The 23,786-nt window shown below is 39.3% G+C and overlaps 1 protein-coding gene and 2 non-coding genes across 51 annotated transcripts; all 3 read left to right on the forward strand.

Moving 5' to 3' along the window:
• Positions 1-928: 928 nt before the first annotated feature.
• On the forward strand, positions 929-23,556 carry PABIR2 (PABIR family member 2). Of its 49 annotated transcripts, none has more exons than XM_081566468.1 (12): positions 929-1,979; positions 4,132-4,210; positions 4,607-4,693; positions 8,565-8,621; positions 8,907-8,950; positions 9,035-9,089; positions 9,342-9,443; positions 9,768-9,829; positions 10,367-10,431; positions 12,904-13,000; positions 14,702-14,739; positions 21,792-23,556. In XM_081566468.1, exons 1-12 carry the CDS (start codon positions 1,867-1,869, stop codon positions 21,824-21,826), a joined length of 834 nt encoding a protein of 277 aa, XP_081422594.1. In that variant the 5' UTR covers positions 929-1,866; the 3' UTR covers positions 21,827-23,556. The 49 variants fall into 49 exon arrangements, with proteins under 49 accessions (XP_081422594.1, XP_081422597.1, XP_081422621.1 ...); XM_081566471.1 differs by having other exon boundaries at positions 10,370-10,431; XM_081566495.1 differs by lacking the exon at positions 4,607-4,693 and having other exon boundaries at positions 929-1,013; positions 1,766-1,979; positions 10,370-10,431.
• LOC145537320 (small nucleolar RNA U109) lies at positions 12,674-12,767 on the forward strand. The gene has a single exon (XR_014076341.1). It is a non-coding gene; the product is annotated as a small nucleolar RNA U109 (small nucleolar RNA).
• LOC145537319 (small nucleolar RNA U109) lies at positions 16,435-16,574 on the forward strand. Its single transcript, XR_014076340.1, has one exon. It is a non-coding gene; the product is annotated as a small nucleolar RNA U109 (small nucleolar RNA).
• Positions 23,557-23,786: the final 230 nt, after the last annotated feature.

A 23,786-nucleotide genomic window follows, 5' to 3' on the forward strand; every position in this document is an offset into this window, starting at 1 on the left:
TAAAGGAAACTAACTAAAAGTGGTTTAAAAACTCCCATTTTATAAGCAGAATAACATTGAGGAATAAAATGACAATTGGCCTGGCAAGTTTAATATGGTACAACTAAGTTGAAGAAGTTGGTAAAATCATTTCTGCAAAAGATAATTTTTCTTTTTTTAAATTTCCTTTTTAAGTTTCCTGTACCTTCTAGGTATGTATGATTAACACGGTACGGTGGCCATCTCTCTCCCAGGGTCATTCAAGTGGTGAGGATTAAATGAGTTAATATTTCTAAAGCTCTTAGAATATTGCCTAGTACGCAGTAACTGCTATGTAGGTGTTTAATAAAATAAGTTTAATTCCAGGTCTCACATAAGCTGAATCATGACTGTTCAGTCTCTATAAAGCCTAGAAAGAAAAAAATTCTGGTTCTGTTACGGTTCTTCAGGAGTTTCCCTGATATCACTGAAACTAACGGTGCTTGCATAATGGAGGCGAGTGCTTCTCATTAACTATAGGAACTCTCATTGGAGTCTCTTTATTTTTACCCCATTGCTTTTGTCCATTCACTTCCTTTGGTCTAGTGCACCCAAATGGATGATCTAACAAATTTGCTCCAGACAAATAACAACAAGGTCGAGGGATTTAAGAAATGAGCGGGGATCACAGAAGTCAGGGCATACAAATTGGGAACGAAAAAACATGGAAATCACGTGTTTCTTTTTTCTCTTGACTGGCCCAAACTCCTGCAGAAAGATGATGCTCCAGTGTCTCCAAAGGATTGGTTCTTTTCAAAATCCGGCGCCGGGTTCCCGGGACCAATGCAGAGGAGAAAAGCGCCCCGCCCCCTGGAAACGCTCCTCCCCTTTGAAGGAAGTTTGCGGGGTGGGGCTCCCACGCATGCTCCGTGCCTGTGGGCCCATTGGCGCCGCTTGTGGGCGCGTGCGCAGGACCCAATGGGTTCCCGGACGCGGAAGACCTGGCTTTGCGGAGGTTCCCGCTTCGGAAGCGTGGGAGGAATGAAAGGCTGCAGGTTGTAGATATTGGTCTTGGCCCCAAGGGGTTCCCCCGGGCCATTAGAACCCAAGAAAGGAAAAGCAGGCACCGCGGCGGCGGCTGGCCAAACCCCCGACCTGTCTTCCAGGCAGGGAGGGGGGGCGAGGAGGGGGAGCAGCTCCGATAGCAGGGCTGAGGAGCCTCCGGAACCGGGTCACGGAGCATGAAGGGCTGGACCGGCTCCCCAGGCATGGGGAGCTGGAGCCGCCGAGGCCGCCCGGCCGGGCCCTGCCCGACTGTTAGCTCCTCGGTGCTAGTGCTGCCCGGGCAGCTCGGGTATCTGTAGCACGGCCCCGCTTGAGGTCGTTGGCCGAAAGAGCAGCATGAGTTCCGCCGCTGCCTAGTTTCCATACCCCTCCCTTGACTTCTCCCTCCGTCCTGTCTCCTCTTTCCCAAACCCCGTCCTTCTTTCCCTCGCTCCCGAGCTCCTCTTTTCCCTCCACCCTGCCCTCCTCCTTTCCCTCTATCTTCTTCCTCTCCCCTTTCTGTCCCCCTCCTTTACCCTCATTGTCTTCCTGCTTTTCCGTCTATCCTTTTCCCCTCCCTCTTGCTCTTTTCCCTCTTCCTCCCATTTCTCTTTCCTCCTCTCTCTTCCTTTACTCTGTTACCCACCACCACAACCTCTCCATCCCCCTCCCCTCCCTCACTCTCAGCCTCCCTTCATCATCCTCATCCTCTTTCCCTCCTCCTCCTTTCCGGCTTTTCTCCGCCCCCGCCCCCGCCCCCAAGCCTCCACCCCCAGCTGCCAGTCCCCAGCAGCTCAGTCCTGCAGTGAGAGTCTTGGGAGTCCACAGCTAAGCACCAGGAGCAGAGCACTGTCCGCGTGCTGCATGCAAGTCTCCGACATGGCTCAGGAGAAAATGGAGCTGGACTTTGAGCCTGACACATCTGATGGAGGCACCCTGAGGAGATCCAACAGCGCTCCCCTGATCCATGGGCTCAGGTGAGGAGGATTGGGGAGGATGGAGTGCAGAGTTCAGGAGCTCCTCGACCCGCTGCAAGCAGTCTTCCTTTCCTCCAGTGAGAGTTGGAGCTCATATGAGTTCTCCACGCTGAGGGGGTCGGGACTTGTCTGCTTGACAGTGACTTGGGTCCCAAGGTGGAGTGAAAGTTTGACCCTAAACTCTGGGCAGTGTGGGGAAAATGGGGCTCTCTCTACCTGGGGCTCTGTTGGCCCCTCTCAAAGGAACTACAACAGGCTTCTGGGTATTCTAACAGGTTGCTTGCCGTGCCTAATCTACACCACTGAATGTCGGACTGAAGCCCCTAGAACTAGGATTGCAACTTGATACCTGTCTCTAAGAGCTGCTATTTCTAAGCTTAGTTTAGGAACCCTGGTGTTAACAGAGGTTTACTTCTATAAATCACAGTTTATCTAATAACTTGTAATTAAATGCCACATTCATGTCCTATTAAGTGATTCAGATTTGTCATAATGTTTTCAGATCCTAAAGATGCCTGAAACACATTCCAGTCAATAAAAAAAGAAGGGTTGCCTGTAGCTTAGGTCAGTGAAAGTGCAGGTTTTCAAAAACAATAGAAAGAATTGACCCTTGAATTTTAGTGGTAGGGTCTTGTGTTTTCCTGCCAGTAAGTCTCCAGAGGGTCTATTTTAAGGCAGACTCTTGTGATAGTGAAGGTTAGGTTGGCAGACCTCTTGAGCCTATTACATTTCACTTTTGTAATTAGACAATTCATTTTAAAGCCAATTTGTGAGACCCTGTAGAAATGGAATGACTCCAAAAGAGGGGGATGGGAGTAGAATTAGCCAAAACACTAATCAAGCACAGTGAAGGCAAAGAGAAAGGTAATCCTTGTCTATCAAACTGATTATGATATCCTTATTTTCGGGAAAAAACAGACTTACTTTTTGTCTTTTATTATATTTCAACATTGAGGGAATGGTGAAGTGACTCTTTGCTTTCCCACTTGTGTCCTTGGCTCTACATTTATTTTTGATACTATAGAAATAAATTGGTATTTTTTTGGTTATGTTTTTGAATCTTGTAAGCCAGCAGTTGCTGGGGACTGGGGTGATCCTGTTGACCTGCATGTAGACTGTTGTAGAAATAACAGGCTGTTTTTTTGCTTCATGATTTAAGTAATTATTTGAAAGGTAGCATGATGTGACAGGAGAAAGAGTGAGGTGACCAGGCCTAGTCCCAATTTTCTCCCTAACTGGCTATAATCAGGAATGACTCACTTAGCCTTTCTGAGTCTCTGTTTTCTAATTTAAAATTTCAGAGAGCTGGATTAGATGATCTCCACCATCCCTGGAAGCCCAGTCCATTTCAGCCTTGAAAATCCTTCTTGGCTTCTTGTCCTGGGCATGGCACTCTGCTCAGGACTGCTCAGGGTGACCAAAACACCTCTCCCAAGGGGTTTAAAACACATGCACACTTGCCTTTAATAAAAGGTGAAGTTGGTGTCTCAAGAAGCATCTGGTTTCCCATTGTACTCTTTGGGTGCAAAGAGGGGAATGATAGCATTAGGTTTGTGGAATGAAGAGAGGCTTGTGGGGGGTCTGGCATCTGAAATGGCTATTGAAGCATAGGAAGGGTTTTGACAGAGACTGGTGGGAGGGAGGGCATTTGAGGCAGAAGGGGGCAACATGAGCAGATCTCCAGGTCTGTTGATGTAGTTGAACAACAGGGTTCCAGAGTAGCACAGGTGTTTAGGGCAACAGGGGGAGATGTGCTGATAGGGTTCCTACTGGGCATCAGGGCTCCCCACCCCTACTCACGTGACAGCGCACGTAGGCAGTAACGTTCACAGGTAGGTCCTCTGGGGTAAACAGATGAGGTTACTGGTGTCTGGTGGTAACTGGTTTGGGGGCGTGAATTCTGACCAGAAGGAACTGGAGGCAACCAGTTTAGAGCTCCGCCCCATACCTCTTCTAGCTGTCCCCCAGCCTGGAGGAGACCAGTATCTCAGCCAGCCTCTCTTCCACAGCACACTACTGGGGACGTTCTGCAGAGGACGGTGAGGAGTTGAGGGGCCATCGAAGATTTCAGTGTTAACCAGAGAACTGGCATTGATACAGCAGAAGGATATCTTATATGAGAAAACAAATCATTTTCTTTTTTACTTTTCAGTGACCTTTCACAGGTTTTTCAACCTTACACGTTTAGAGCTCGGAGGAATAGTACAACTGTCATGAGCCGTCACAACTTGGTAAGTATAGGAGTAAGTATCCTTAGTGGTTGGGATTGGAGGAGACACTTTCAAATGTTGTTCTTTCTTGAGATGACGTGCTAGGCACCACTGCTTATGAAAGAAACAAATGATTTTACCTGTCTTGTTTACTGCTTATGCTGTGGCCATTTTCAATTTTTGGTACAAAAAGGAAATCTGGTTAAAATTTTTTCTTGACTGTGGGACTTGGTATTTTTAAACACTGTTCATTGTTTTTTGTCACTACTTGCATCATGGTTGTGAGGTTAAGAAAGTGTTAGTCACTCAGTTGGGTCCAACTCTTAGTGACCCCATGGACTGTAGCCCACCAGGCTCCTCTGTCCATGGAATTTTCCAGGCAAGAATACTGGAGTGGGTTGCCATTTCTTTCTCTAGGCAATCTTCCCAACTCCGGGATCGAACCCTGGTCCCCTGCATTGCAGGCAGATTCTTTACCATCTGAGCCACCAGGGAAGCTCAGAGGTAAGTCAGGATTAATTTCTAATTATATCTGAGAACAGGTCTTTATTTGTCCTAGGATGCAAAAATCATGTATATGGTAGCAGAGTATTTATTTTTGTTGGACAGAGCTATCTATTTAAAGTAAAGTCTACTTGAAAATGCTTGTATTTGCATTTCCAGTAGAGATGCTGATGGTGACTGCCTATATAGCCAGAGCCATCATGGATCACCTTTTTAGTTGGTTGTGATGGGAGAAATTATGAAGAGGTTTTTATATAGTAGCCCTTCACATGTGGAGTCCACTTATCCAGTAATTGCAGTGCCCCAGAAGGTATGAGGTGTAAGCAGATAGGCCTCTAAATGGCTGAACCAGATTTCCATAGTCTGTGCACAAAGGTTCATCATTTTATTTATAGGAGAGGCTCTCTGACCTCTGAATCATCTAAAATTTATGCACAATTATAATAAGCTTTGAACTCAGTAGTGTGTGAGAACAGCAAATCAGAAGAAGTACATTTGGGTTAAAGGTGTATTAGCAGCTGCTAGCAAGGGAGGAGAGGGGAAGACTGAAAAGCAGATAGAGGTTTTTACAAAATTAGTCTGTGGCTTAGTATTAGAGCTGACAGCCTGTTAATAGACCCTGAGGGTGTCACTGGCATTGAATTGATGTTCCTACAATACCTGGGTCATTAACCTTTCCTTAAATTGTAGTAATACTTACACTTATATGGTATTTTACATGTTACAGAGTACTTTCACACATTTAATTCTCATAGCAACCCCTATGAAGTAGGCAGGGCAAAAGATGTTTCTCCCAGTTAAAGGAGGCAGCAGCTAAGACTCAGCCGACCAAAGTGACTTGTTACGAATCACACAGTTTAGTAAGTGGCAGAGCTGGGGTTAGACTAGACATCTTCCAGTGCTATTCTGTTTGGTAAAATCTGTTTAAGAAAGGGAAGGGGGGGATAGAACACTTTTAAGATTTCCAGCCAAAGTGGCTACAGATACTTCAAGGGGGAAATGATAGCTCTCTGGAGGTTTGGTTTCCTGCACCTTCTTCCCTGAGGATACTAGAAAATAGAACTACTCGTTATTGCTGTATATGTGAAAAATCTTTCTACATGTTCTACAGCTGTGTTCCTGATATCAATAGCATAGTAAAGAAGGGAAAATGATTTTGCCCCTCTGCACTTCACTTGGCTGTTTTCTAAGATGTGAAGATTCTTAGCATCTAAGATTCTTAGACGATTCGGGGCTCATCTCACTAATAGCCTTCCTTCTGGCTGCACTAAAATGCATGAGTTTGCTGAAGGGATGTGTGTATGCACTCTTCTTTACTGATCCCTATGTTCTCCTCACTCTTTCCCCTTCTCCTCTCTGGTTTTCTGGTTTAGGACACCTTCCCCAGCACCCTTTGGCTACTTTTTTCATATTGATTACACCATATGTATTATGTCACCACAAGCTCTACAGATCTTAATATACTTAATATACTATGTCCAATCTTAACCTGCACAAAGTAAGGTGTTGCAGACTGAAATGGAAAGAGGTGCAGTTGGGGGGCTAATGAAAGAGACATGCAGAAGTGGGATCTTCATGATTTGCTGATTAGATAGAAAGGAAGGTGTACTCAGAGTGACTGATAGTTTATTTCTTGGTGACCAGGGGAAAAGTGTTGCCTTTATTCCAGATAGGGAATTGAGAGGAACTAGACATTTGAAGGGCAAGCAGTACATTCTTTCCTGGAGTGTTGGGTTCAAGGAACCAGTGGCCCCATGTTGCTCTCCAAAGCAATATTGAAAATCTTCTCAAAAATGGCAGTCCTCCTGTCTCACCCCCTTGCCCTTTCAGCAGACGACCTGAGCCTTTTCACTTCTCAGGGATGGCAGACACCTCTCTTAGATAACCAGTGACTTTCTTCCCCTGGAAGTCTTTCCCTTCACACGGGGAACTTCTGCCAGTGGTTGGGAAGTTGCCGGACTCCCCTGGACCTTTGCTCAGTCTGTTGTTTCTGCTCTATCTTGTGTCTTCTGTCCCTTCCTTGCTGGCTCTTTCCCTCCTGCCTTCTCCAAACTCACACATCGCATATCTGGAAAACAAACCTCTTTCTTCATAGGTCTGTCTTTGCCTTTTTCCCTTCCTCTCTCCGAGTTTTTTCAAAGCTTAATCCACACTCAACTGCCTCTAATTCCTTGCCAACAATCCATCCAATTTATAATCTCATGACACCTACCACAACTCCATTCAAAAACCACCCTGTAAAACTCCCCAGCACCCACTTGACCACCAGTGTCAGGGGCCTCTTTTCTGGTCCCACTTGAGCTCTTTGCTCTATTTCACACCATTAACCGGCACTTCCTTGAGGTTCTTGGCTTTTTCCTCAGCCCATCCATTGCTCTCATTGCCGGTACCAGACACAGCTCTGCTAGTCTCTGTCCCTCTTGTGGGTCGACTTTCCAGTCATGTCTCAAATTGACTAGTTGCGGTGGATATAGACCTACCATCGAAACTGGTGACTGTCTCTGCAGTCAGCTTCTGGCGGTCCTTTGGCTTTTCCTGATTATTTTGCTGCCTTTGGGGTCTCTTTTGTTCCCCAGCGGACCCGTTCATGCTCTCTGCCCTGCTGTCCTGATGGAGTCTTGGCTGCCTTATTTACTGGCCCAGTAGCTTAGCATTTTTTTCAAATGACCTTATCAAGAGTTCACCAACAAACGTGTATTACTTTCATAATGGAAAAGAAATACTTTTGAAAAGAATTTTACTGGTAAGATTTTTCTCTTTTCAAAGCCTAGGAGAGGAAGAAGTGAAAGAAAGGGGTGGGAAATGAAGGGATCTCTTTTGAGGTAAAATCTCATTACGGTGGATAACTAAAAAATTTTACCTGAATTAGCTTCTGCCTAAAAAACTTCGTTTTTTAGTTTATCGCTACTTTATACTACTTGCCACAGGATTATTGTTTAAAGTTTGGATGGGATAGGGCCTCTTGTAGCAGGATAATTGGAGTATTTGGCTTTATATTATTACAGATTCATTTGCCTTTCATCATCCCCCTGCCGTAAGATGTTAATATGAATTTTACCTTACATTTCATGATCAGATCATGGTGATTTTTGAAGGAACATATTTTGGTACCCAAATCATTTCATCTTTGTGTTATTAAAAAATGATCTAAAGGAAAGCAACAATTATCTTTAAAAGGCACCTTGCCTCTACATTGATTTTTTTTTTTCTGAACTAGTAAGCTTTGTGGTGATAGCATTAATGATCAAATTTTAGAATTGACTTAGATCATGCAAGTAAAATCGCCTTATTGCAGTTTTTTAAAGTGTTACAATAAACATTAACTATAGATAAAATATTATTGTTGTTGTTCAGTTGTTGTGTCCAACTGTTTGCAACCCCATGGACAGTAGCACACCAGGCTCCTCTGTCCTCCACTATCTCTCAGAGTTTGTTCGAATTAGACAAAATATTTTATTGGGCTTATTTGCTCGTCTTCCTCCGTTGGTGCATTGGTAATAAAAATGAATAGAATCAGAGTTTTTGCTTTCCCCCATACAGAGTTCCTTATTTTAGTTAAGTGGGGTAATGGCTATTTCTAAGACCTGGAGTCTTTTTTTACATAAATGTACACAGCTCTGCATTCATTTGGGAAAAATGTTAAAGTCAGTGCCTGTCTAGCGACAGATGGTGCTTTGAGGTTGGACACCTGGTGTACTTTCTGAAGACTGAATGTACTGCCTCTCTAGTGCATTAATGTTCAGTGATTTAAAGAGCTCGATTTCTCAGAAGAATATGAAAAATTATCTAGGAAGAGGTTGTACACTGGCACTGACAGCAGACCACAGCTTTGTGATTCAAAAAATAGTAAATGTTGACTTTTTCTTTCCAGTTGCTGTCAACCTCACCTAATCGGATTCCTAGCAGCAGACTGTATCAAATCAAAAGGGTAAATTTTACTTGCTGGCTCAGATCTGTAATTTTCTGCATTTTGCATTTTGATTTTATTTTCATTTTGCAGAATTAAGTATTAAAAATGAGTCAGGCTGCCACTCTGGTTAGTTATAGACAGGTGAAAATTCTTCTGAGTGGGCAGGTAAAATACAGATGTGGCACAGGTGACAATCTTAGAATGTCAGTCCCGCTGTACTCTGACGATGTCAGATGAAGTAGAAAGGTCCTTTTCGTTTGTGTGGATAAATATTCTGTTTTCAGCACATGTTTGTCTTTGTAGGAGGAAGGCATGGACATAATGAACAGAGAAACTGCGCACGAAAGGTTAGTGCTTCACAAGAACGGGGTGTGGCCTAAGGTATGTCTTGTTTACAAGATCTGATGGCTGTTCATTTTTGTCTGTTTTAGAGAAGTGCAAACTGCAATGCAGATAAGCCAGTCATGGGATGAGAGCTTGAGCCTGGTAACGTTTTCACATATCTGCTTGTTTTTTTTTTATTTTCTAGAGCCCACTGTATTATTAATTGGCTTCATTCACTTTTGGCCCTCCTGTTTCCAAATTTGAATTCAGCATTTGATCTCTGCTTTCCCACCAGGATATGAAATTACAACTTTTAGGAGTGTATATCTGTAAAAGTGTAGGTGTCTTTGTGTAATAAAGAACAGTGATGTGTTGACTTGTGAATTATGAGGAAATAGCACTTTCTTTTTACAGAGTGATAGTGATTTTGACAAGCAGGAGAAATTATATTCTCCTAAAAGGATTGACTTCACTCCAGTTTCTCCGGCACCATCACCCACCAGAGGATTTGGAAAGGTAGGTTCATTGATAAGATGTTAACTCTCTTTCACACACGGAGCTGATTACTTTCTAAAATGCACAATACACAAACACAAATCACCTAATTTTTGATGAATTCAATGACTGGAAGGAAAATTAATTGAAGTCTATGGTAGTAATTTGAGAAAAAATCTGTTACTCTATCTATCCATCTGTTCTCTCATAAACATATATGAGAGACAGGTAAGTAGTTCTAAAATGTTGTTTTCGTCATTTTGAGAAGAATCTTTTGAAAGCTGGAATACTAGAACTATTTTAATGTATGTTTTTTCCTAGCAATGTTTTTCACCATCCTTGCAGATGTTTGTGAGCAGCAGCGGGCTACCACCAAGTCCCGTTCCTAGCCCAAGACGCTCTTCCACGTAAGTAAACCTGCTTTTTCAATGTGGATGAAAGGCTGTTCATTAAATTTGTCTCTCTGGTGAACTTTTCCCTCAGCATTTTATTATGGAAATTTCAAACAGCAAAGCTGAAAGAATTTCACAATGAGCATCTATATACCTACCACCTATATGTTCAGCTGTTAACATTTTACCATATTTAATTTTTGAGACATAGTGCCAGTTTATGTTCAGTTTACATTTCACGCATATGGAAATATCTTCTTTATAAAAGTAAGGGAAAAAATTTTAGATCAGTCAAAATCCCAAATAACTTGTTTATAAGATTTATCTTTAAAAGAAAAACAACTGTTGTGGATATTTTATCTTAGGAAATGAGTTTTAAAAAATGGCTTAAAATGCCATGTTATTCCAGATTGTCATATGCCAGGTCAGATCATGTATTGGCATTTCAGTTACTCAATGTACAACACAGATATTGTCCATTTCTCCCTATATGGCTATAAATTGTATTGATTTGCCAAAAGTACTTACTGTTATCCTGTTTATTCTTTAAAGCAGGAGAAGCCAGAGTCCAATCAAGTGCATTAGGCCCAGTGTTCTTGCTCCTCTTAAAAGAAAAGGTATGCGTCGCCCTTCTGCTGTTAAACATAGTCCAGCTTGAATTACAAATTAACAATTTCTGTCTGAAATTAGTTCAAAGCTTAACTCCTTTTTTCTAAAAAAATAGTACAGTATTCTTTTCCAATGTATGCTTTACTGATTTCTAAATTCTGGGAATTAGTTATTTGATACCGTCTATATTTTTTTTACACTTCATAACTGAGTCTTATTTGTGTATTCATATAATCAATATATGTTTGAGAAATTTTGCCTCTCAGCAATCTGAATATAAAAGAGATATAAGTTGATATGTTGCAGAAATATGTGTTAATGTCATAGCAAATAAGTCCATACACGTGCTGTATGCTCAAATATAAGCCACCACCAAATGATGGCTTGCCAAACAGAACAGCCTCCATTCGTCTCTGTAGGGTTTTTGATATAATAGAGTGCTCTGTGTGTGTGTGTGTGTGTGTGTGGTTTATAAGAAATACACTTTCTTTTTTTCTTCTTTTAATTTATGTTTTAATTGAAGTCTAGTTGATTTACAATGTGTTAATTTCTGCTGTACAGCAAAGTGATTCAGTTATACACATATATATATTCTTTTTTATATTCTTTTCCATTGTGGTTTATTCCAGGATATTGAATGTAGTTCTCTGTGCTATACAGTAGGACCTTGTTGTTTATCCATTCTATATGTAATAGTTTGCATCTACCAACCGCAAACTCCCAAGGGGTGCTCTTTTAATTACATTATTTTAAACCACAAAGCACTAAATGAAAATGATCTCACTCAGTGCTAGTTTTAGATGCTTATAGAGGGCACCCAATGGAGTCTATTTAAAGAAAGGCAAAGAAATTTAACACGGGTTTAGTCATTATTCCTGGGGATATAACCACACGATTGCAAGTGTTGGATGTCATTTTAAATGAGAGTTTTAATGATAATTCTAAAAAAGCAATTTAGTAAGTTTTTGTATGTGTGTGCAGATCACCTCCAGGGCTAGTAAACAAATCAAGTCTTCTAATGTTAGGTAAACTGATACTTGCAGCTTTGGTGAAAACTTTCCATTAGTAGTATCATACACAGATTCGAAAGTGCTATATTTCAGACAACTTAAAATTAAAGATGGTGTTCTCTGGGGAACAGATGCTGATACAGTGACAGGAATAGATTTTGCTTTATAAATCAATGGTCTTTTTTCTTAATGCTGCAAGGAATTATTTACAATCCTAAAAACCTTCTCAGGAGCTATGATGTGAAAGTAAAGCTTAGAAATTAAAGCTAGTATTGTTATTGATATTAATTTTAAATATATTGTAGGAAGTTGGTGGAACTTAATATGGTTGTTCCGTTTCAAAGCTATTCCAAAATATACCAGCAGATGGAGGGATTCTGTGCTCAAAAGGGCTGAAGTCTTTTGCTAATGAAGTGTTGAAAGCCCGGCAGCAGCTTTGAAAAGCTGCATATTAAAGCATGGAAAAAAGCAAATGAAAATATAACCTTTCTTGAATTTCAGTAATTTTCAGGATAGCTCCAGAGGAAAGATAATATGAATTAATTAATAATATGGGGGAAAAATGAATGTTGTGTTTGTTCTTCCTTGATCTTTTTCCATCATAAGACTCTTGTAGAGGTTTAAGTTCATGGTTGCTAATTTCCTAATGGAGTATAGATAAGCCCATGAATTAAATTGTCTTTAATGTTTGATTTTAAAGCTCAGATAAAGAGCTTTGAAACCAAGGTGTGTGCATGTTTTAAATCATAGCTTATTTGGAAAGGAGCTTTTTCTGTCTAATTTAGAGTTGTTAGTCTTTGGTCTCCCGCGGCAAAATGTTAAGTGTTATTTCTTCCAACGTAAAGTGTTTCTATCCCCAGTTCTGAGAAAATCTACAGGATTGAAGTAGCCAGTACAGCATTAATTTTGTGAACTAATCAATAATTGCCTTTAATTACAGATGTGCTTTTAAACTTGTATATTTTCTAATCTTCATTTGCACTAAGTAGCCTAAAGCAATCTTTGATTTGTATGTTCTTTATTAGCCTGCATACTTTAGAGTCCATTTGACTTCATCTCAGGAAATGTTTTGATATTAAAATATATAAAATCAAGAGTCTTTACTAATCATCTAGCATAAATTGTTATTCACCGGGCGCTTCAGCTATTAGGGGATACTTTTTTTCTGTTGTGGTTAGTCTGGATTCATTTTGCCTAATGAAATCAGTGTTCTACTCTTCTATTAAAGAAATTGACTGTGTGGACAGCATGCTGTGTACAATAAATGAGAAGGTATTTTTCGGGCTGCTGACTTTTTAGTTGAGGTTAAGTGGCAGTGTATTTATTCTACATTAAAGCACATAAAAAAATAGCTTTCAAGTGACAGCCTGAAGTATTCTGATCTTTGGTCACACAAAGATCACCCCATTTTAGCAGCAAGCCTGTATCTGTAAAATCACATTATGATAGCATCACCTCTTTCTGTTTTAGGTGAAATGGAGACTGAAAGCCAGCCCAAGAGGTTCTTCCAAGGCACCACCAATATGCTGTCTCCAGAGGCTGCACAATTGTCTGATCTCAGTTCATGGTAAAAAATGAAATAAAACCCCAAGGATATTAAGGGATGATGTATTTGAAAAGAACCACAGCAAAAGTATATTGGGGTGATATAAAATATATTCAACTTTTTATCCATGCTCCCTAGAGGTGAAATCTCCGTGGAGGTGTAGGCAGTGTAAGAAACTAGATTGTTTGAAAGTCAGTACTACCTTTGGAAGTGTGTGTACCTTTTTGACATCTTCACTTTCCTGCCTAGCTTCTGTTAGGTCAGCCTCTCAATAGTTGCTGTTGGTATGGGAGTGTGTCAATAGCTGGATGGCATGAGACTTTCTGGGCTGCCCTGGGTAGTGTGCCTTGATTATAACTTCTCTGCCTGCATTTTGTATTGGATTGGCCAAAAAGTTCATTTGGGTTTTCCCACAAATTGAAACAAACTTTTTGGCCAAGCCAATATTCTATCCTTTTAACTTAGCAGAGAACACCAGCATTTCTTAAGCAGGGCATTTTCTAAATAGCACTATCTGTTGCTATAAAATCTTTTTTTGAAAATTTTAAGGTATTCTGTCACAATCCTAAGGTTTCACTTAAATAGTAACATTTCCAGATTCCTATGGTCTGTTCACATAACTTCTTTTTTAGTTTGACTCATCTGAGTTTAGAAGTTTAGCTTAAGGCTCTTTAGTGTTTTTGTGCAAAGTTAACTTCTTTTCCTATACCCAAAGTTGAGTACTTGGATTCCAGCATGTATTGGGAGGAAAGGGAAGGGATTATAGCAGCAGCCAGGTGATATTTGGAAATCTTTCAGTACGTTTCCATCAACTTGTGTATATGTGTGTATGTGTGTTAGTTGCTCAGTCATGTCTGACTCTTTGTGACCCCACGGACTACTGTAGCCCACCAGGCTCCTCTGTCCATGGAATTCTCTAGGCAAGAATACTGGAGTGGGTTGCCATGCACTCCTCCAGGGGATCTTCCCAACCTAGGGATCGAACTCAGGTCTCCTGCATTGCAGGCAAGTTCTTTACTGTCTGAGCCACCAGGGAAGCTCCTTTCTGTCAACTTGCTGAGTACCTATGTTGTAGATGCAATTGTGTAGAGCCTTTTAGAACTTTTTTATCTGAGTTTTATGGCTAAGGATTTTTTAAAAAAGCCCCAGAGGGCATTCACTTTAAAAAGAATGATGTCCTCTAAATGGAAGATGTATGTAAGCTACTTATAAGTTATACAGACTGACAATTGTTGCTTTCCAATCACTTATTCATTGTTTTGTCCAAGATAACCCCTGCTTCTTGTTCACCAAGAAGTCACAGATTATTCTGGCTGATTCGACTCGTTGATCAGTACTGTTCTAACCTTGGAACACATGCCTTTTAGATTGTTCTAGCTATTTTCAGCCCCACATTCTCTCTTCTCTCTCATCCCTGTCTGTCCTTGGTAGCTTAGTGTGCTAATTTTGGTATAGAGTGCCTTTCCAGGTATGTAGATGTTTGCAAAGAGAAAACTTCTAAAGCTTGTTGAGAGGACTAGCAGGTGAAATTCTACACTGAGTGGAAACTGCATATCACTTTTATGGTAAAGTAGGTTTTAATATAGGCACATGACATTATAGATAGATTTGCTTGCCCAGTTACTAACCAAGTAACCAAGTTCATGTTAAAAGATAAGAAAGCATTCACCAAGTTAAAAACATACAGGGTGAGGTGTTGTTTTTTTTTTAATATTGTCATAGGGTGACTGTGCTCAATGCCATGAAAAAGGTTCACACAGGTAAGGAAAGAAAAGAGAATGTCTGTTATTTACCAAGGGTCCTCTCCTTTTGTTCAGATGTTTATTCCTCTGAGCAGCACAATCTAAGCTGTCTATGATGGTGACTGTCGTGAGGCTTCTGTGTTTGTTTGGCTGTACCACATGGCTTGTATGATCTTAGTTCCCTGACCCGGGGTTGAGCCCAGGTTGCAGCAGTGAAGGCCCAGTATTCTAACCACTAGGCTCCCATGGAACTCCTGTGAGGCTTCTGCTTCTATTGCTACCACCTCCATCCTTCGTGGACATGTGACTGGCTGTGGGAGTCTTGGGAACATCAGCACTCTTGCTCTGTAAACACAAAAAGTATTGCCTCTGGATGCCTCTTTTCCATTATTAACTAACTCTGTTAGAATGTCAAAGAATAATGCACAGGCAAAAGGGAGAACATGAAAAAGAGATAGCATAGCAGATCATTCACAACTAAAGAGCAAGGAGTGAAACAGCCAAGAATTGACTGTTCCTAGAATATCCATCTCCTATAGAACTAAGATTTTTAAAGAACAGTGCACAATGCTGTATTTTGTTAATGCCTAGCTTTATAACACAAACATAAATACGTGCTAATGATAGTAAAAAATTTAACTGCAAAGTAAATGGGCATATTTGGAACTAATAAGAATATTAATGAAAACAGAGCCAATACAATTTTGCTACAGGGAATAGTAGAAAATTTCTGGTTAATAAACGGTCATAAATTTGGAGTAATCAAATTATCTAAAACAGTAAAAAAAAAAAGTGTCACCTCACATTGGAGAGGTTTGCTTTATTCAAGGCTACTCATAGAGTGCTAATCAGTCAACATATAGCTCTCGTAATTTTTAAAAAGAAATTTAATACTCAAAATTCACAAAAGTCAGTGCCAAAGATATTTAGGTGATTAAACTTTTCAATGGTGTTTTTAGTAAGTTTGTAGCATCTGGACTTCTGAGGATATTAAAGCTGACAATTGCACTAAGACTTTTGGAACACCTTGTATACTGAGATTGCTGATATTTATGTCTATATAGTTAAGAGAATTTAAAAATCAGTTATTCATGATATGTAAAAATCAGTTATTCATGATATGTAAAAATCAGATTCTGCTTTTGCAGAAAATTTTTTATTCCTGTCTCTTAAAAGCAGTTTCATTGATCAGACATATTCTTAGAAATGAGGACAGAGACAGGAAGTAGCTGTGTTCTTGTTTCTGTTGCCAAGGATAACAATCTACTCAATAACTAAAGGAAACCATTCTTATACATTTTAGGGAGAGAAACGGTATCAGATCATTAGTAGGTATTATCTCAACATTTCAGTCATTATAGTTTGTTCCCTGCCCCATTCCACAAAGAAAAGATAGGTTTTAAAACTTTAAAGTTTATATACTAGTAATGATCTGTAAAATTTTACATTTTTGAAGTATAAATTAAATGGGAAGTTTGAGTATGGACCTATATGGAGTTGGTGTCCAGTGCTCCAACTGTTGTGCATAGGAATGGTAGATCTCCTTTTTATAAATGTACTTTTTACTAAAGATTCTGCAGTCTTTGCCGACCGAATCCGGGGAACTTTGCCCACCACAAGGCAAGGATTATGTCATTCTGCATTTAGTCCTTATGAACATCAGAGTTTGACCGTACGTCGGAAGTACACCTTTGCATGGTGCTTTGATTCTTTTTGCATGCTGGGGACTCTTGTTCTGCTCCTCACTCTTTTGAAAATAAAACGGTCTGTGGCATGCTGTGTAAAATAAAGGCGTTTTCAGAGCTGCTAACCATGTAGTGAAGATTAAGTGATACTCTGTTTCTCCTACCAAAAAGGAAAAAGTCTCCCATGAAATTTCTTGCCCAGTGCTTTAGTGTTAACATGACTACTGACTTACCTCTATGTTGTTTTTTTTTAATATTTTACGTTAGATTTATCTTAGTAATTTTTGACAGTATTTTTAATGTTCTATGTGTCATGGCAAGAAAATTTTATCGTGAAAATATGACATGTGCAAAGAATAAGTTTTAATTGTGATTTGATGATAGAAATGTTTACATTATACTTAAAGATTGATTATGTGAGCAGCTTAGACTTCTGTGCTGATACTTTTTGTTTGGGGTGTTTAAAGAGTATTTTTAATTAAAAATTTTTTCTTCCTGCTTCATTGAGTATTATTGATATGCAGCACTGTATACGTTTAAGGTGTACAGTATAATGATGTGGCTTACATACATCGTGAAATCATGACCACAGTACGTTTAGTGAACATCCATCATCTCCTATAGATGCAAAATTAAAGAAATAGAAAAAGAAATTTTTCCTTTTGATGAGAGCTCTTAGGATTTGACTCTCAACAACTCTTATTTGTAACGTACAGCAGTGTTAATCATCTTTATCATGTTATACATTACATCCCTATGTGCTGATACTTTTAAACTCCTGTCCCCAAAGTGACAGTGGAAATGATCATATTTAAATGATCTTAAAAACATAGAGGTTATATAGCAAGATAATGCTGGGTCTTCATAAGGTAAGCTGGTAGAGACCAGAGAACATACACTGTGGACCAGGTTAACCCCCACCAAGGGGTCAGGGGATGCCCTGTAGTCTTACCTTATGCTAAAATCTGTGCTGGGGTTGCTGGGCTATGGCTGATTTCTAACACATTTACCTATCTGCTATCGATCTCATAGAACCCGGTTTACTGACTGGTCAAGGTTCAGAGTGGTTCAGCCAGATGGATAGTAGCATGAGTCACACTGGACAACCCAGTTTTGTTGTTACTTTATCATTGAATGCTTTAATGATTCCCTTCGCTTTTTCCCTTCCTCCCTTAGCTTTTTTAGACAGAGAGCACTGCTTTAACAGTCATAAATATTTTTGGTGTTGTGGCTCAAATAGTGCCTCAATTTGTATAGTCAGTGGCTGGAATGAATTAGTTTACTTTTGTATCATGTATTCTTATGTCCAATTTGAATTATTTAGGTCCTTTGCTTCCCTGCTGTTGTTTGGCTTTGGGCCATTAGTCTAAGGCTCATTAGCACCTCCACCAGAGCTTAAACTGGGGAATAAAAAGAGAAACTTAAATTGGACCATACATTTTGCTTTTGAAGCCCTAGTAGAAGATTTAACAGCAGACACTGAAAAATCACTTTTGTACAGTGATCTCTCTATGGATTGCAAAATCACGTAAGCCTTGCTTGTGAATATATTAATAATGTGTAATCTGTGACCTGTAGTCACTGCTTGTAGGACCATGTATAATAGTGCCAGGTTAATTAGAAGAGAAACTAGATTTTAGTTTAGTGAAAATATCTGGTTAAAGGTTTACCAGGCTCTACATCTAAGTTGCACTGTAGACAAAATGCAAGTATGCTATTCTTTGTCAATGAATCAAAATTATATATGTTTATACTTAATAGCAGAGAAGAAATTCCTAAAAAAACATATGAAGTGAAATGTTCAGACTCTTTTTTTGTTTTTTTTTTTTTGGTAAACGTCCCCGTTCCCTTATTTCTTTAAGGTAGTCAACAGTGTCAGAAGACCAGATTTCACAGCATGAGTCATGTTCTGTGTTTTTGAATGAATACAGATTCACCTAAGCAAGCAAGTTTTATTGCAAATGGAATCTTTTAACCCAGGGCACACCATCAGTCTGGTTAGAATAAGAAAGTATTTATATTCAGATTATCTGCTTGGTGGCCAAATGTTAATCCAAGCCTGTTTCTTCCTGCCAACTAGCAGAGAGCGTGGCCTTCGGCTTCCCAGCCAATATGTGCTTTAGGAAAGTAAATTCATTTTAATATTAGTCTAGGCAAAATGCTGCAGGAGGAAAAATCACGTATGTTCCAAAGGCAAATATAAAGGTCTTTTGATTTCCCAATGTCTTAGATTATCTGTGCAACTTTTTTCAGTACTTTGAATAATTTCATATTTTAGACTCATTTTGCCATTTGGTTGAAAAAAGTACCAGAGCCAGCTAAATTTTCCAAACTTCTTACTTAAAAGTGGTATTATTAATGATGCATTTGACAGCAGTAAGCATAGAGTAGGAGGACTGTGGAATATACTGTTTCCATTTTTATTTTTACTTTTCCAAAGCCTATTTGTATTCTGTTTCCACCTGAAAACAATCCACAGGCAATAGGGAAAAAAATGACATTTTGAAGGAAAATAGAAGAGTAGAGAAGCTGGGTTGGGGGAAGTTATATTTTATTAAGGGTGGTACAGAGCCCAGAAACTTCCAAATGAACCATAGGTTATTTAACAATGGAAATATATTAACTTGGAAATTTATAAAAACGTCATGATACTTAGTCTCAGAGCAATTTAGATCATGCTGGGCTTTTGCAAAGGAGCTAGTGATCAAACTTAAACTAGAACCCATACTTGCTGATTCACAATTCCTTCTCCAATCCTTTGCTTTGTTTCCTTTTCAAAAATAAAAAGTATGGGAATTCCCTGGTGGTCAAGCAGTTAGGACTGTGCTCTCACTGCCAAGGGCCTGTGTTCAGTTCCTGGTCAGGGAACTAAGATCCCACAAGCCTCGTGGCGGGGGCAAAAGTTAAAAAAATAAAAAGTATGTCTGTGTAGATCCTAAAAATGCCTGACTCCCTCGCCAGCTTTCTCTCATCATGTTCTTGCTCTTTGTGCTGTAGCAACAGTATCCTGCTTTTGGCTCCTAGGCATACCCATGCTTCTTTCCCAACTTTACCCAGTTAATGCCTACTCATCTTCCAGATGACTGCTCAAATATCACTTTGAGGGAGCCTCATTTCTCCGTATTCCTCCAAATTAGATCTGGTCACCCATGTTACATACTCTTAAGAACCCCTTGCATCTTTTCCCGCTTTGATCACAAATTCTAATTATATATTTATTAGTATGGTTATTTAAGTGTGTCTCCTGTACTGTACTGTAAATTAGATGCAGGCAGGGATCAAGTGTGTCTTATATCCCTTTGTATTTCTGATATCTGGCATACATTCTGCACTTAGCAGTTACTCAGTAAATATTAGAAGAAGTGAAATGAATGAATGAGTGAATTCAGGCCAAATCTAGAGCATAGAGATTACATGTTGGATTGACAGGAATCACAGCTAGGAGGGCAGCCTGAGGTCAGATTGTGAGGGCTGTGAATTGTGGCTGCTAAAGTCTGAAGCCAGATTCGTGACGCAGGTGAGCTTGATTGTTGGGGAGACGTGGTCGCCTGGACTGGATGGTTCAGGTATCCCCAGACTGGGTTCTGGAGGCTCTTGATGCCCAGATCAGGAGTCTTAGTGGAAGGATAGGAGCAGAAGCCAGTTATCAGGATTAAAGAGGCAAATAGTCTGTGCAGGTATTGAGACCATGGATCTAGAGCATTCCATTTAAATGCTTGATTGGATGGTAACTGAAGGAATTAAAGAAAGGAGCCTTTTAGGAATAGGAGGGAGACGTTTGTGTTTTGAAAGCAAGAGGAAAGGAAATAGTGTAAGAAATTCATAAAATCAGAAGAACATAAAAGGCAAATGATGGAGGAAAGTAGAAAAAAATAATGTGTCTTTGAATCTAGGACCTCTTGGGAGTGGGGAAGCGATAATATCCAGAGCAGGTAAAAGATGGTTTGGGATGGAGGGACAGTGAAGCAGTATACTTGCTAGAATACTTCCAACAGTCCAGGGTACCTCCAAGAGTAACCATTCCTCTTACTCGAAGGCTGACAGGAAGGTAAGAATATTAATATAAAGATAAAAATAATTTTAAAAAGGGAGAAATATAAGGGTAGAAATCTCTTGAACTGAAGGTAGGGGAACTCCCTCACAAAAACCGTGATACATCCAGAGGAACACTTACTGGTACATTGGACCTTCCAGTGCCTCCAGGAGAGCACCCAAATAATAAAGAGCCTTGAGTGTCTGACTTGGGATTTCTGTGACATTGTCCTCTCTCAGGTATCTGAACATAGGCCATTCTGTAGTTTTGCTGTTGCTTTTATGCTTTTTATGATTTACCAATGCTGTACTGATCCATGAGTTCTTGAAACCATGTCGTTGCATGTTATGTTTGCCTTTATCCTGATAGATGCATCTGCTTATAATTCTTTTTGCTTTGTCCTCAGTTCAGATATTTTGGATGGCAGTAATAGCGGCAGTGGCTTGTCCTCAGAATCGCTGGCTAAAGGCAGCACAACCGCAGACGCTCCAGTAGCATGCTCCAATTCATGCTCTCCGTTCATCTTGATGGATGATCTCTCACCCAAGTGACTTACCCATTTCTGATTCAGTGTTCTAACTGCTGTTTCCTGCATAAAACATTCAGGGAGGAACGCAGAGAACTTTGATCCATAATGAGGATTAAAGTGTTACTGATCTAAACCATTTTGATGCCGTTATTTTTTGGCACCACTCTTCTCTAAAGTTTGATTTTACAAATGTAGTAACCTTACTTATGTCTCTTTACGCTGATCTCATTTTGAGCTAGTAACGAAATCTCAAATACTCATTTTTGATTGCTTAGAGTATATCCATATACATATATAATTTCTCAGTGCTTCAAAGAGTCCTTATTTTAGAGTCTATAGTTTAAGGAAAGCACTAATATGTATTTTCGATAATGATTCTTTTCCCCAGCAGTGACATGACAGCTGGAGTTGATCAGAAATTCTCTTGCTTGAGAGATTTTTTTTTTGTTCCCTTTGACTACGTAAGTCTCAAATCTCTTTACCTCACAATATTAGATTAATTGCTCTTGATGATATTAAATTTTTATTTTTCTGCATCAGCTTAAAGTACATTATTTTGTTTCCCTTTCCTGTTTGACCCGCTTCCTTGCCATTTCTCACAGAGGGGAAAAAACATGTCGTTGCTCTCATTACTGTCCATATTGCTTCTTTGCTATTGGAGTATAGGATGTGAGGATTGATTATAGTGCTGAGAATGTAAACAGACTTACAGGATGCTGGATTTAGTCACCACGGCTTCTTATGACTTAGCTACCCAGGTTGATATTGTTCTCCTCAAACCTGTTGTCCTAAGGAATATATAAAATATTGTTAATGTTTCTAGGTGGTGTTTTCAAGGAGAAGAAATTCCTGCCTTGACCAGATGTGTGGAGCACCTACAAATGAATGAATAATGTTATTTACACACAAACCACTATGTAGAAAAGCATACATGGAGCTTGACAGTTTGTCTCTGGTGGTGTAATGAGGCCTGAAGGGCCTTGGGGTTCAATGTTGTACTGTTATAAGCTCTTTATCATAAGGTAGGGTAGAAAAGGGGCTTTGTGTGTCTGATTGCTACATATTGTTTCTATTGCTGCTTCTTTCTGACTACTTTTTTGTCATTAGAGTCATTTGTTTTTGTCGTGTGGTGAGTGGTCCTGTTGACTGTATTTTGATTGTTGTGTTGCCACCAGAATCAGAATCCAGTTTAATAAAAGGTCAAGGAAGCTTTTAGGAGCTACCAAAGTCAGTGTCATTGTGCATTCTGCTTTTAAGAAGCTGTTTGAGCTGTCAACAGTGTACATGATAGTAAATGTGCAGTACCATAAGTTATTTAACAGTTAAAAGAGGAAAATCGCAATAGAGCTATTTTAAAAACCCTGAGTGTAATCTATTGCTGTGTTATTTATTATTTAAAACCGTGCAAAATGTCTGTTGTGATAGATTTCTTACAGTGTTCAGACATCGTGGTTGGGTTGTCTGTATTTGACATGCAAATTTGCCTGCTAGGACCATAATATTCCATTTTTAAATGAATGTAAGAAATGAAAACTACTGCATTTGTGTCTTTTGAAGGCAAAGGTCCTTGAATTTTAAAGGAAGATTATGTGCTTTGAGGGTGCTCACAGACTAGTAATACTGTAGGGCTCGAAGGGAACCCTGTTCTCTCTGAATTATAAGAAAGCATCACTTAGCTTGCAGTAAGTAATTATGTTACAGCATCAGCTGTGTTGTTTATTTTAAATTGTGATAACCACCATCATGGCCATTAATGGCTTTATCTCTCATATTGGCTTTCACCTGTGCAAAATCCATAGTCCTTCAAACTTTAACAGGAATGTATATATTTTGAAGATTGTTCTCTAGGATGCCATTTTAAAGAAAAATTACTTCAATGGTATGCAGTATGTTTATTCTGTTTATGAAATAACCATGTTAAGAGTTTCTGCCTATATAATACTGAGAGATGGTTTTCTCCTATAGGATATTTATCCACCTTCTCTCTACTGTCTTCTTTGCCTTAAGGGACACTTTTAGCCATCATTTTTTGGCTTTGATCTAGGACTCTTAAGACATAACCTTTAGAATGTAATGATATTTAAATTTGTTTCTGAAATTTTGTGGTGAGGTAGAATTGGGATAGGAAAATGAAACTGTTCCACTGGTTTGAGAACTAAGAGGCAAGATGATTCACTTTACTATTGAAGCCAAGGTTCGTTTTTATCATTTAAAGTGACTAGAAAGTTAAGTTTCTGCAGGGGTTGTTTTGGAATAAATAAAAGCTAGAGATGCTAGCCTTCAGATGAGATTTGGTGACAGTACTTTATTTTTATATAAAGTCTAATATTTGGAAAGTGATCATTCTTATAAAGTAAAATTCTCTCTTCCTATTCTAATACTATATCATGTTTCAAGCTTCTATTTGAAAACAAGTATATAAGAGATGACATGATAAGAAAATTTAATAGATCCTCTTTTTGCTTGATTGACTTATATAATCACTGTGTTTCATGATAACTGCTTTTGGAATAATAAGTTTTGTGAAATGCTGACTTTGTGTATATCTTAGAATGCAAAATTAATAAAGTGTGTACACATGCATAAAATTCTGTAAAATTTTTAGCCTCTTTCTTTTATTCTTACTATTCTCTGCTTCCATATCCCAATATTGCGTTCTCTGTGTGTGATTGCAGAGAAATTTTGAAAAAAAAGGATATCAAGAATACAAAAGAACTAATAGCTGTTTTGAAATTTGGGCTGTTTCCCAAAACAAAGAGAAACCTCTCCACATAATCTGTCAAATTTTCAAGAGCATTTTGTAGAATTCGACAATTTA

This window comes from Giraffa tippelskirchi, chromosome X (assembly GCF_054371585.1).
Source record: "Giraffa tippelskirchi isolate mGirTip1 chromosome X, T2T-mGirTip1v1.2.pri, whole genome shotgun sequence".
Classification (NCBI taxonomy): Eukaryota; Metazoa; Chordata; class Mammalia; order Artiodactyla; family Giraffidae; genus Giraffa; species Giraffa tippelskirchi.